This window comes from Macrotis lagotis, chromosome 1, assembly GCF_037893015.1.
Source record: "Macrotis lagotis isolate mMagLag1 chromosome 1, bilby.v1.9.chrom.fasta, whole genome shotgun sequence".
NCBI lineage: Eukaryota > Metazoa > Chordata > Mammalia > Peramelemorphia > Peramelidae > Macrotis > Macrotis lagotis.
Window position 1 is genome coordinate 805,303,611 of NC_133658.1, and position 13,196 is coordinate 805,316,806.

The 13,196-nt window shown below is 36.6% G+C and overlaps 1 protein-coding gene across 5 annotated transcripts in view; it reads right to left on the reverse strand.

The window, feature by feature from the left end:
- Positions 1-2,314: 2,314 nt before the first annotated feature.
- NARS2 (asparaginyl-tRNA synthetase 2, mitochondrial) overlaps positions 2,315-13,196 on the reverse strand; it is a 195,255-nt gene continuing 184,373 nt past the window's right edge. For all 5 annotated transcript variants that reach the window (XM_074216991.1, XM_074216990.1, XM_074216992.1 and 2 more), the window contains one exon: positions 2,315-6,201. In XM_074216991.1, coding sequence (XP_074073092.1) covers positions 6,057-6,201 — 145 coding nt within the window. In that variant the 3' untranslated portion in view covers positions 2,315-6,056. The remainder of the gene's footprint in view (positions 6,202-13,196) is intronic.

The following is a 13,196-nucleotide window of genomic DNA, read 5'->3' on the forward strand; positions in this document are numbered from 1 at the left end:
TACAATTCCCTCCCCACCCCCCCACCCAAGGCAGTCTGTTAGTCTTTACAATATTTCCATGGTATACGTTGATCTAAGCTGAATGTGTTGAGAGAAATCATATTCTCAAGGAAGAAAAATATAGTATGAGATAGCAGAATTACAATGGTTTTTTTCCTAAATTAAAGGTAATCTTTTTGGTCTTTGTTCAAACTCCACAATTCTTTCTCTGGATACAGATGGTATTCTTTGTCACATATATCCCAAAATTATCCCTGACTGTTGCACTGATGGAATGAGCAAGTCCATCAAGGTTGATCATCACCCTCATGTTGCTATTAGGGTGTATGATGTCTTTCTGGTTCTGCTCATCTTGCTCAGCATCAGTTCATGCAAATCCTTCCAGGCTTCCCTGAATTCCCATCCCTCCTGGTTTTTAATAGAACAATAGTGTTCCATGACATACACATACCACAGTTTGTTGAGCCATTCTCCAATTGAAGGACATTTACCCAATTTCCAATTCTTTGCTACCACAAACAGGGCCGTTATGAATATTTTTGTACAAGTGATGTTTTTACCCTTTTTCATCATCTCTTCAGGGTACAGACCTAGTAGTGATATTGCTGGGTCAAAAGGTTTGCACAAGAAATTGCATTTTTTCAAAAACCAGTTTATACTACCAAAATGATGTTAGGAAACATGATATAGTTCAGATTACTTAACTTTTTTTTTTTTTAGGTTTTTTCAAGGCAAATGGGGTTAAGTGGCTTGCCCAAGGCCACACAGCTACGTAATTATTAAGTGTCTGAGACCAAATTTGAACCCAGGTACTCCTGACTCCAAGGCTGATGCTTTATCCATTTTGCCACCTAGCGGCCCCCAGATTACTTAACTTTAATGGGTTTATGTACTTCATATTCAAATGAATCAAGCAAAGTGATAACAGAAGTCATCTTAATCTATAAGACTGAGTCAAATGAAAGTGTTGGTGTCAGTCTGTGTCAGAATCAAAATTTGATAGCATAGATTCGATTTGACATCATTTCCCCATAAATGTGTATAACTGAACATTTAACTCCATTGTGTTAGAACTTTATATTAGTCTCACTACTGTTCTTCTTTTTTTCAAGGCAATGGGGTTAAGTGGCTTGCCCAAGGGACATAGCTAGGTAATTATTATGACTTCTGTTGTCTTTGACTTGAAATTTATTTCCCTTTAACAAGTCCCCAAACCTTTGACAATACTTCCTACCCTTTTTCCTCACTGTGCCAGAGCCCATAATTTGGAAGCTCTGCCCAAAGGTCCCACAGTTTGCTGGGGAGACCCTAGGTCTAGAATCTGGCTTTTTTCTTTTTTAAAATTTTACTTATTTAGAATCTAGTTTCAAGCCTGGCATCAAAATGGCATATCATAGGATCATAGATTGAAAGCAGGAAGGAACTTTAGAGGTCTTCATTTTACAGATGGAAAAAAAAAAAAAACAGGGTTTAGAGATTAAGTGACTTGCCCAGGTTATCTAGAGAGTAAATGTCTGAGGCAGGATTTGAACCCAGGTGTTCCTGATACAAACCTCCCACAGTGCTCTCCCAACTTAGTGCCAGCATGAAGTGTGGAGGTAGCCTTGTGAATACTTTCTTTTTAAAGTATTGTGAATCAGGGGTACAGCTGCCTATGCAGGACAGATTATAAACTGGGACAACAAATGCTTCCTATTACCCCTTACTCTTCTACAAAGTCAAGATGACAGGTGTGAAAGTATTCCCAAGATACTCAATAAATACTGAATAAATGAATTTCTAAAAAAATGACTAACAAAGACTTATGGGGATCTTTAACATACAAGGATCATGTGTGTGTGTGTGTGCAAACTTACATAAAAAATCTCCCAGTAGACAATCTCTTTCCCAATAGACAATCAATTTATGAGGGCAGGGACAGTAGCACATTTCCTTGAAAAATGTTTGCTGTTCAACTGAATTGACCTTCATGTTGACTTTTTTGTCACCTTTCAGCATGCTGATTGTGTTGAATGGAACTTAATTAAAATGGGTGGGTATGGTCAAACAGAAAAATAATAAAGTCCCAATTTTAAGTTGCAAGATAACATTTTGTTTTTGCAAGGCAATGGGGTTAAGTGACTTGCCCAAGGTCACAGCTCTAAGTAATTATTAAGTATTTGAGTTCAGATTTGAACTCAGGTCCTCCTGATTCCAGGGCCTGTGCTCTATCCACTGCACCATCTAGCTGCCCCTGTAAGATACCATTTTATTTTTTAATTAATTTATTTAGAATTTTACAATTTTTCCCTTAATTTCTATTCCCTCCCCACTACCCCCCACAGAAGGCAGTCTGTTAGTCTTTACATTGATTTAAATTGAATGTGATGGAAGAGATCATTCAAAATCGGATTTTTAACAAGAAAAGTGATCAAGAATAGATTATGTAGCTATGTACTCTTAATACAACAGGTATCTTTTTTTTTTTTAGGTTTTTGCAAGGCAAATGGGGTTAAGTGACTTGCCCCAGGGCACACAGCTAGATAATTATTAAGTATCTGAGGCCAGATTTGAACTCACATACTCCTGACTCCAGGGCCGGTGCTCAATCCACTGCACCACCTAGTGGTCCCTACAACAGGTATCTTAAACTCAGCATTTTGAAATTAATCCCTATTAAGTTTTCTTCCAAATTCACTCCTCTTCCAAACTTCCCTTCTACTACTGAGGGCCCACTGTCCTTCCAAGTCATCCTGGCTCACAATACCAGAGTCACACCTGGATGCCTCACCCTCATATCCCATATAATTAATCAGTTGTCAAATACAAGGTCTTCCCAAAGACTGTAGTTTTAAGCTTCTTCAGATGAAAAGCTATAGTTTTTACACTTTTAAAACAACATTTATTGTGGTTTCTAGCAGCACCACATCTTTCAGAAGCTCTTCCTTTCTATTCATACCTTTCTAGTTCAGGTCCTCTCATATATGGAATGATCTCCCTTTTTTCCATTTCTGCCTACCAGAATTCCAGGCTTCAAAATTTTAAGACTCAGCTTAGGAGCCTGCTCCCCCCAGCTGATAGGGCACGTCTTTCAAAAATTATTTTGCATTTATGTCCAATACATTTTGTATGTACTTATGTAACCAGAAGAATGGTGGGAAGTATTTTTTTCTGAGCTGGAAGCAAGGGCTAAAGGATCACTGGAGGCAGAAGTCTTAAAGGACAATACAAGGCCATTGTCTCTTTGTTCTCTTTGGAGAAGAGAGTAGCAAGGCAGTTGTATTCGTTAGTCCTGAGCTGATGACATGGAAGGGTGTTTTTATCCCAACCTAAATAAAATCATGAGAAGCTGGAGACTTGTCTGCTTCATGAACCCACTTGAAGAGCGATTGGCCTGCAAAAGAACTGCTGCTCACTTAGATAAACCTATTGGGCCATGGTGATTCATCCTGTCTTTGATATTCCCCACATTCCCCAAACCATGCCACCTCCCCCTAACCTCATCTGCCTCATTGCTGAGTCTCTTACACATTGTGAACCTTGTCTTTTTTTTAAGGCTTTGTAAGGCAATAGGGTTAAGTGACTTGCCCAAGGCCACTCAACTAGGTAATTATTAAGTGTCTGAGGCCAGATTTGAACTCAGGTACTCCTGACTCCAGGGCCAGTCACCCATATGTGTACCATTATAGAAGGGTTTTGCATCCAGATAAAGATAAGTTGACTTTTATTGCATTCTGTTGCAAAGGAGAAGGGAATCTTGAGACCATTATTGTACACTTAATCAAGCTGTGTTAAGCTCTTTTTATAGGGGGTACAAAGGGCTTCACAAATATATTCATTAGAAGAGAAGTTTTTTGTGGGCAGAGATTTTCACTTTTGTTTTTGTATCTCTACTGCTTGGCATAGTACAGCACTTGGCAACTAGTTTGGTTTTAAAAATTGCTAATTTATTAAGCATTACCACTATGGAGGATAATAAAAAAGGAAGTAAGAACCTGCCTAGAGGGGGCAGAAGTAACATCTGATAATGGGTATCAGGAAAGTCTGCATGGAGTAGTCATCATTTATATGTGGTTCTGAATGGTGGGTACAATTTTGACAGAAGCAAGGATATGGCAATCTAGATGTAACTAGTATAGAGGAAGGAAATCGTGGTATATATTTTGAAGAAAAGAAAGTTATCAGTTTTACTTCAAGGAAGGAAATGCTTAGGGGAATGGGATGATAGACTGGGGCTTTTGAGTGCCAGAGTAATGCATTTGAACTTCATTTTATAGGTAATGGGGGAAAATATATAAGAGGGATGACTGCGTTTTTTTTTTTTTTTGAAGACATGTTGTCTGTGCAGGATGTAGTGAAGAAGAAATAGAAGGTAAGATGGCCATGACTGTGATTGTCAAGGTGAGCAGATATGGCAGGCACAAATTAGGGGGTGATGGTGATGGGAAAGGACAGGAAAGGAATGAGGGATTTAGAGATGGAAGCAAACATAAATATCACTTAACCCTCATCTCTTTCATTTTACATATGAGGAAACTGGTCTAAAAAGGAGAAAAGCCTTGCTTCAAGTCACAGGTGAGTGAGCAGTGAAGTCTGGATGCCAGTATAGGTTTTTTTTTTTTTTTTTTTTAGGTTTTTGCAAGGCAAATGGGGTTAAGTGGCTTGCCCAAGGCCACACAGCTAGGTAATTATTAAGTGTCTGAGACCGGATTTGAACCCAGGTACTCTTGACTCCAGGGCCGGTGCTTTATCCACTGAGCCACCTAGCCACCTAGCAGCTGCCCCTCAGTATAGGTTTTTAGAACACAAGTTCAGTCCTTTCTTTGCTATACCACATTTTAATATGGATGAGGACTGAGAAAAGACCAGAGAAATAACATTCACTAGCAACTCTTGAGGCAGTAAATAGTGATGAAGAAAGAAGCCATTTTAAGGGATTAAGGAATAAGAAGATGGAGAAGAGTGGTATAGATGAAATGATTATTTTAAATTTGGAGGTGAAGGAAGGGCAAGGAGGTTGCAAATCATCTTGACTATATCATACGCATGGATACAGTTATCAAGAAAAGCCTAGTAGAGACTAAGTGGTTCTAGCACTGACTTCTGAGACTACACTGATGTCCTTAACTAAGCACTCTATATCTCTCATGTACTTATTATTTTGTATAATAGTTTTTAGTGTATGAGTCTTAGCTCATTACTGTACTTTGAGCTGTCTTATCTAATCTTAACAAATCTTTGCTGAACTGAATTAGCGAGTACTGATGGAAAGCCCACAAAAAGCCATTTGCTTTGTGTCTCTTGCCAATGTCTCATATAGTTCCATTTCCATGGGGAAAGTACTCTTCTGCCTCACAGGAGTCTTTTTTCCAAATTTAGATGTAATGGGATTTTGGATAGAGCTGAAGAGAATCAGTGGCACACAAATTTTTTAGCATTTTCCTTATAGAACATCAATGAAAAATCTATTTTATTATATTATTCAGACTGTATGAACAATTCTTTAACTCTTTAGGAAAAAGCCAACCATGTATTTTGAAATACACTATTACCAGATTTCCCTACAATGTTGTTTTCATAGTAAAAAAAAAAAATGATGTACATAAATTATTTACTTTATTTTTGCTTATTGGAAAGGTGATTTTGAAGATGAATTACAATTTCACAAGAATCAAATAATCCTAGTTTACCTGATGTTTAATATAGGGATGGGATATTTGATATAGCATTTAAAAGGAAAACAAGCAAAATAGGGTTTTCTTATCTACCAGCAGCCACTTTTGGCAGTGGTCTGATGAGCAAGAAAAAACTTCTTCCTAGCATCCTGTCTTTCACAATAAGAGGGTACATATTGTTTCTTCTTCCCTTTGAGACGGAGCTTTGTTTTGCATTCTTGTCCAAGAAAATTTTGCAGGAGATTTTTTTGTGTAAAATGGATAAAGATTTCCCTCCAAATCCTAATTTCTTCTCTGCACATTACAAATTTTGTGCTAAGAATTTTCACCAATACTTAAAAAATTTGGCATGTTCTTGCCTGCATGAGTTTTATATACAATACTTCTATTTTTAAAATTTTACTATAAAAGACACGAATGAGGAAACCTTGGAAAAGGGATAACATCTTTGATGTTGTCAACCCCCAAGATGCACTGAAGATAGCGTTCAAATCCCATCCCAAAGCCTCCATGTGGCACAGAACCAAACCGACGAAGATCCAAATACCTGTTTGTGAAACAACAGAGAATTATCATCTATAAATGCTTCATATCAGCTGTTATGATTTAATACTTCATGTTTTGCAAAATTTATTGCAATCATCTGTTATTCTTCATACAATTACTGTGGTAGATGAGTTTTTTTCCCCTCAAATAGAGATTGCCCAGACAAACACTCAGATACTTCTGCCCACCATTCAGGTTTTTACTGTGGCCATTTCAACACCCTTTTCCAATTGAAGTGTTTTACACACCAGAAAAAAAAAAATTCTGTGGCAGGAGTTGCAAAGGTTTTCAAATTACTTCTCTTTTAAGTCAATTCCCTAATTAGACTCGGAAATACTAGTAATATATATTTTTTCAAACCCAGGGTCACATAGTTTAATGCTGAAATGAGTACAAAAGAATTTGGCTGGAGCATCAAGGGAACAGACAAAATGGGTTGCCTTGCCTCAGTCTCTGCTGCCCATCCCCTTTAGGGAGGGTAGACTTAAAACCAAGCCTTGCAGGAAGCTCCAGGGACCAGGGGAAGGGGGCAGAGATCTCCCTCTGGTGAGTGGAACAAGAAGTATAGAGGAAAGAAATCTGTGCACTGGAGACCCATAATAGCCACCTACTGAGGAGGTGGACTACAGCTGGAGAGAAGTGGGGAGGGGGAGGCAGGGTCAAGGAGATCACCATTCGCTGTGGCATTAAGGATCCTACAGGATAAGAAGCTGGGAATGCTGGGGTAGGCGCCTTCTCCAGAACTACCACAGTCCCTGTTCTCAAAGCTAGGACCTCAGAGCAGTCTATGTTTGGAGAAAAGGAGCAGGGTGCAACAAGAGAGATACGAGGCAGGAGCAAGCCCTGGGCAACCAGGATGTTGGGCTCATAGGAAAAAATATTGTATTTTAAAGAGGCACAGTGAATTCCGCAGAGCTGTGGAGAGACCACTTTTAGTACTATCTCACAATTCTCTGTTGAGAAGTGTAATGTAAGCGAAGAATCACTTTAGGAAACTGGCAGTCTATGAAACTGCTGTCTCTGAAACTTGAGAATGCTTCTCCTCAGGAGAATGCCATGTATAAAACGCTGCTTTGGATTTGTATTGGGGCCTGCTCCCAACTACTCTATGGGGTTCACTGAGTATATGAGTGGAATCATTGCCTAAGTGCAGAGGGAAGACATTATTTCCCTATGACAAAAACCTGAGAATGAACAGCTTCACAAGATGGCTAATTTTCTAGTACATAAGCCATAGAATAGAACTAATTACTGCGTTTATTTTTTTTAAAGAGAAGCACTCTTCAAAAGTCAGGTTGTCAAAGGCCTTACTAGTATAGTTACAAGCTTGAAAAATCTGGTGATGGACAATCATTTGCTCAAAGTTCAGCCATGTTCATTCAAAAGAAGTCATCACTAGAGAGGTAACCACCAAGTGGAAATATTTTTTAGTCACAACTCATCAAGATTGTCAAATCAAGATAGTCTATAGGGGCTGCAGTTTGCATCTGGGAAGGGAGTCCTTAAACCAAAGAAATCACAGATCCCTGTAGTACTGTAGTATAGTATGGTTAAGAAAAGAATATGTATAACATAGAAAGGAAATTTTGACATAAAATATAGATTAAAATACTGAGTTATGGAACTTTTGGCACTAATAGGCAAAACTAAAGGCTCTGCAGCTCATTTAGACACTATATTTGGCAGTCATTAGCTCCTTCAGGGGGAGGACTGGGTCCTGTTCTTCATATTTCTTCTTGGCAATTCTCAAAGGAACGACTAATAAAAATAAAAATGAGCAGTTAAAAATCACTTCAATTAAAGCATATCTCCTCCCTTTCTATTATCAAAGTGGAGAGTGCCATAGTTTCAATGATGCTATGTTTTTGCTTAACTATTCATTGTGCAGTATTTGTTGTGTCCAAATTAAAATATAACTAAAAAAGATGGCATTTTGTTCTCGTATTTAGAACTAATAAGACCAAGCTCAATTTTGGATGATATAAGGAAAACTTCTTCACAATCAGAGCTATACCAAAGTGGAATGGGCTACATTGTACAAGAGTGAGGTTTTTTTTTTCCCCATGAAATGCCAAATATTTTTCTTCAGGCAAGTACAACTTAAAAAAGGTCCAATAAAGATATTTGAATAATGTTTTCTTTAAGTTGCAAAATTGATTGCAACTTTATACATTCTATTTATAAGTTTGTGGAAATGTGTTGTCAACTAAGAATGGAGTAACAAATAAATTGAAATGTAGTTGGTATATTCTAAAATCTTGAATTCTATTTTCAAACTTCTGTGACAAAACAGCAATTAGTGCTGCATATTTTCACTGTTTATATTGCTTTTTTTTCCCAGATGGTGTTTCAAAATGTATTAAGTTATCTCTCTTAATCTGAGATTTCCATAATTTCAGTTTAATTTCAAATGTTGTCACTGTTTGAAACATAATATTTATTTGTTGATTTTTTTAACCTTGGAGATGTTCATTCACTTCATTTAAAATGACCAGTGATAGCCTCAAAAAATGTTGAATCAGTCAACCAGTCCTCATTTCCAGGTTTTCCTTTTAAGTCTATAAAATATTTTATTTCATTTCTCAAATCATAGAAACATTTAGGCATTATAGCATCACTTAACCACCTTACTACAGTAAAGTACACAATGTCTCCATAGCTGGGTTCCAAAGTATTCAGTAAACTCTTGAAAGTGGCATTGGTTTAATTATTTTGATCTTATAAAATCTATTGGATTAATGTTAATGTTCATAATATTTTCCATTTTTAAAGTTGTTGCACATAAATTTTCTGCATGTATGATGAAGTGATGCTTCTGGAAAGACAAATTACTGATCTTTTTTTGTATTGTTTAATATTAGTCTTATTTAGTCTTCCTTCTTTCCAATTTTAGCTGTGGCAAGTCAGTGACTATATTAGATATGTTGTAAATGGTTAAAGAAAATCCTGTAATATTGTTTTTACTGCTTCATGCAAATCAAGAGACTTAGTCGTGTCCATCATATTAAATTCACTTTCTGTACTTTGAATAAATTATGGCATGTTGAGTCATTTCTGTATCATCAGTACTTTCATCCAGAGCTATAGAATAAAACTTGAAAGTCCAAGCATTTTTTTAAGGGATGTTGCTATATCAAAGTAATTGATAGTGTGGTAAACTTATTTTAATACCAAAATCCAATTTTCTTTTGTCATTAGGACAAATTATTTCTGCTATACTTTTTTTTTTAGATTTTTGCAAGGCAAATAGGGTTAAAGTGGCTTGCCCAAGGCCACACAGCTAGGTAATTAATTATTAAGTGTCTGAGACCAAATTTGAACCCAAGTACTCCTGACTCCAAAGCCAGTGCTTTATCCACTATGCCACCTAGCAGCCCCTCTGCTATACTTTCAAAACATTCTTTAATAAATTCATCTTTAAAAAATGGCTTTGATTTTTTTAAGCAATTAAATTTGCTACCACATAAGCTGTCCTGACTAATGAATCAGTTTAGGAAATCGTTTTTCAAACATTTGTTGAGATGGAAGATTTTTTTTTTTCAGATCTTTTTTTTTGTCTATGGCACAATCCTTGCAATTAATTAAATTTTGAATGAATTTGAATATAATACCTTTTCAAATTAGTCTTTGAAAATGGATACTACTCAAAATAGCAAACATAATGCTTATTAACGTTTTTTTGTAAAATGTTCTTTTATCTACTAATTTTCTTTTCCTTCTAGAAGTTTCATTCTGAGAAGCTAAAGAAACTTTTCATGCATCTTTTGAGTCTTGAATTTGAAGACAGAGTTCTCTGTTCAGTTCTGGTCTTTTTGTTTGTTTGTTTTTTTTTTTTTTTGCAAGGCAAATGGGGTTAAGTGGCTTGCCCAAGGCCACACTGCTAGGTAATCATTAAGTGTCTGAGACGCATTTGAACCCAGGTACAACTGACTCCAAGGCCGGTGCTTTATCCACTGTGCCACCTAGCTGCTCAGTTCTGGTCTTTTTATCAGGAAATTTTGGAAGTCCTTTATTTCATTGAACATCCCTCTTTTCCTTTGAATATGCTGAATTTTGCAGGGTAGCAAATTCTTGGTTAAAGTCCAAGGTCTTTGGTCAAAATATCATATTCCAGGCCCTCTGATCCTTCAGGGTTGAAGTCGATAAGTACTGTGTAATTCTGATTGTGCTCTTCCTTTGCATTTAAATTGCTTCTTTTCCCTTTATTTGAGAATTCTGGAATTTGGTTCCAATAGTTTTGGAGTTATTATTTCTGGAGTAGTTCTGGGTATTCTTTCTTTCTTTCTTTTTGGTTTTTGTAAGGCAGTGGGGTTAAGTGACTTGCCCAAGGTCACAAGGCTAGGTAATTATTACATGTTTGATCCAGATTTGAACTCAGGTCCTCCTGAGTCCAGGGCCAGTGCTCTATCCACTGTGCCACCTAGCTGCCCTCTGTATTCCTTCATTGGCTATTTTGTCTTCTTGATGTAGCAGATTTGGTCAGTTTCCCCTGATAATTTCCTGAAAGATATTTTCCAGGCTCTTTTTTTTTTGATCTAGGATTTCTGGTAGACTAATAATTTGTAAATTATCTCTTTTGGATGTATTTTCCAGGTTGTTTGTTTCTCCTAAAAGGTATTTTGATTTTTTCAATTTTTTCAGTCTTTTGACTTTGTTTAATGGAATTTTTGATATCTCATAGATTCATTGGTTTGTTTGTCCAATTCTGATTTTTAGGGTTTTATTTTATTTTGTTAGCTTTTGTGTTTCCTTTTCCAGTTGGTTAATTTTACTTCTCACTGGGTTGCAATTCCCTTTCCAGTTGAGCGATCTGAGTTTTAGATGAGCTGTATTCCTTTTCCAAATGGTCAATTTGAGTTTTTTTCAAAATTTTCCTGCATAGATCTTATTTCTTTTTTCCATTTTTCTTCTTCCTTTCTTCTTTGGTTTTGAAATCCCTTTTTAAGCTCTCCTATGAAGTTTTGGACTTGAGTCCAATTCATAGATTCCCTTGAGACTTCCCAAGTAGGTAATTTTTCACTGCTTTTTTCTTCTTAGGTGGCATTTTTATCATCTCTGTCTGCATAGTAGCTTTCTATGGTTAGTGCTCTCTTTCTTTTTTCTTTTTTTTGCTTATTTTGATTGAGCTGCTCTTGGGGAGAACAGATCTAAGCTTTTTGTATTGGGGTTGGGGTCTGATTCCTGGCTTATCACTGGCCAAGATGTTGCCTATGCAGAGGTTTGTTTCCTCCTTTATGTCCAGGCTCTGCCTATGCAATGGTTTGTTCCCAACCCTGTCCTGTCTTTTGCTCCAGTATTCCCAGGGTTTAGATTTTGCTTGCGGTTGGGACCTTCCCTGCTGGCTTGTTATCTAGCTGCCAGGACCTGGACTGCACTGTGGCTAAAAGTCTCCAGCTGATTTTCCTTCTCTCTCACCTAATTGGGCTTTTTACTTCCCCTTCTCCCTGAAGACACAGACCTTCACTGAAGATCCTTCATGATGAATTGAAAACTTGATTCAATCTTTTTTTTTGGTTAGATCCGCAGCTTTAATGTTTGTGTGGAGGCTTCATTTAACATTATGTAGGAACAGGAGTGGGTTCTTTAGGCAGATGAACAAAAGCAACCACTTGTTAGGAAGAACAGTGAAGGGATTCTTGCTTAAAAGGTCTCTTAATACTAAGATTTTATGTGTTTATGAATAACCAGCAAGGACTTTTCTGAATATATTTTTTGAAATATTAGTAATTAATCTCAAATGAAGTGAGAAGTCAGTCTAGGTAACATCACAGTAAATTGGATGCCCATTCACTAAGGTAAGATTTAAAAAGTTCTAATTTGTTCATATAAGAATTCTTTCCTCACATTGAGCACAAGGGCAATGCGCTATGTGATGAGTTAATTGACCTCAGGGTCAATAAACCAGGATGATATATTTTGGCTTAGTGAAAAAAATGAAATGAATTGCAGAGTATACATAAGCACCCACCCACAAATAGTGAGTTAGAAAAGCTGTGAGATGCCACCTTAAGATCTGAGCTTCCATTGTCTAATGCTCCCACATTGCCTGAGCATTACATGACTCAAACTGTCACCTTCCCAAGGGGCCAGTCATTCTAAACAAATGTCTATTCTTTGGAATCCTGATTCAGAAGAATGATGCAGGAAGATGACAAGTGGAAAATATATTTCTGAAATAAAACAAAAACTATTTTATGAATTTAGAGTTGATTATCAGTTGTCATGTTCTTTACCATGGAAACCAGATTATAGAAATGATGCTGTGAAATTTGTGGAACTAGTCACAAATTTCATTTGCATACAGCAAGTCTAAGAATGGGGAAATGAATAAGTTCTTAGACACCTGGACTGGCTACTCCTGTTTTGATGGAGAAATAACTAAACTAAAATCTTGTCAGAGGACATTTACAATCAAATGATAAATGCTAATACTTTGAAGAATCAGGGGTTTATAATTTCAATTGAGAATGGAAAATCATCTAAATAAAGTAGATTGGTAATGGTAAAATGGTAAACTTACTTGATCAATAATATAAATTGTCTTATAGAATACTTTATGCATAGTTAAGGTCTTTATAGATAATAAATATCATGAGATGAAGGAAAATAATTTGCTTAAAGGGTAACAATATGCATGGGTGAGGACAATGAACAGAATGACTATTACTGCAATATGGGGGTGAGATGGTAGGCTGGAAACAATAATGTATATTAGGTCAAGCTTAGATTCTACACTAGGGTCTGCTTCTGACTACCTTGTAAGATCTTAAACAAAACCTTTCTAAGCCTCATTTTTTCTAATTTGTAAAATGAGGTTAAGGGGGATAATCTAGATGATCTCTGAAAATCACTGTCTTACAATTCTATGGCTACAATGCAGAATGGGCTAAAGTGCAGGATTGGGATAATAAATAAATCTTAGTTTATTCCCATTTCCAAGGTTTGATTCCTGTGTCATGTAACTTCCCTGGAGCTACATAAGATCAAAAGCAAACA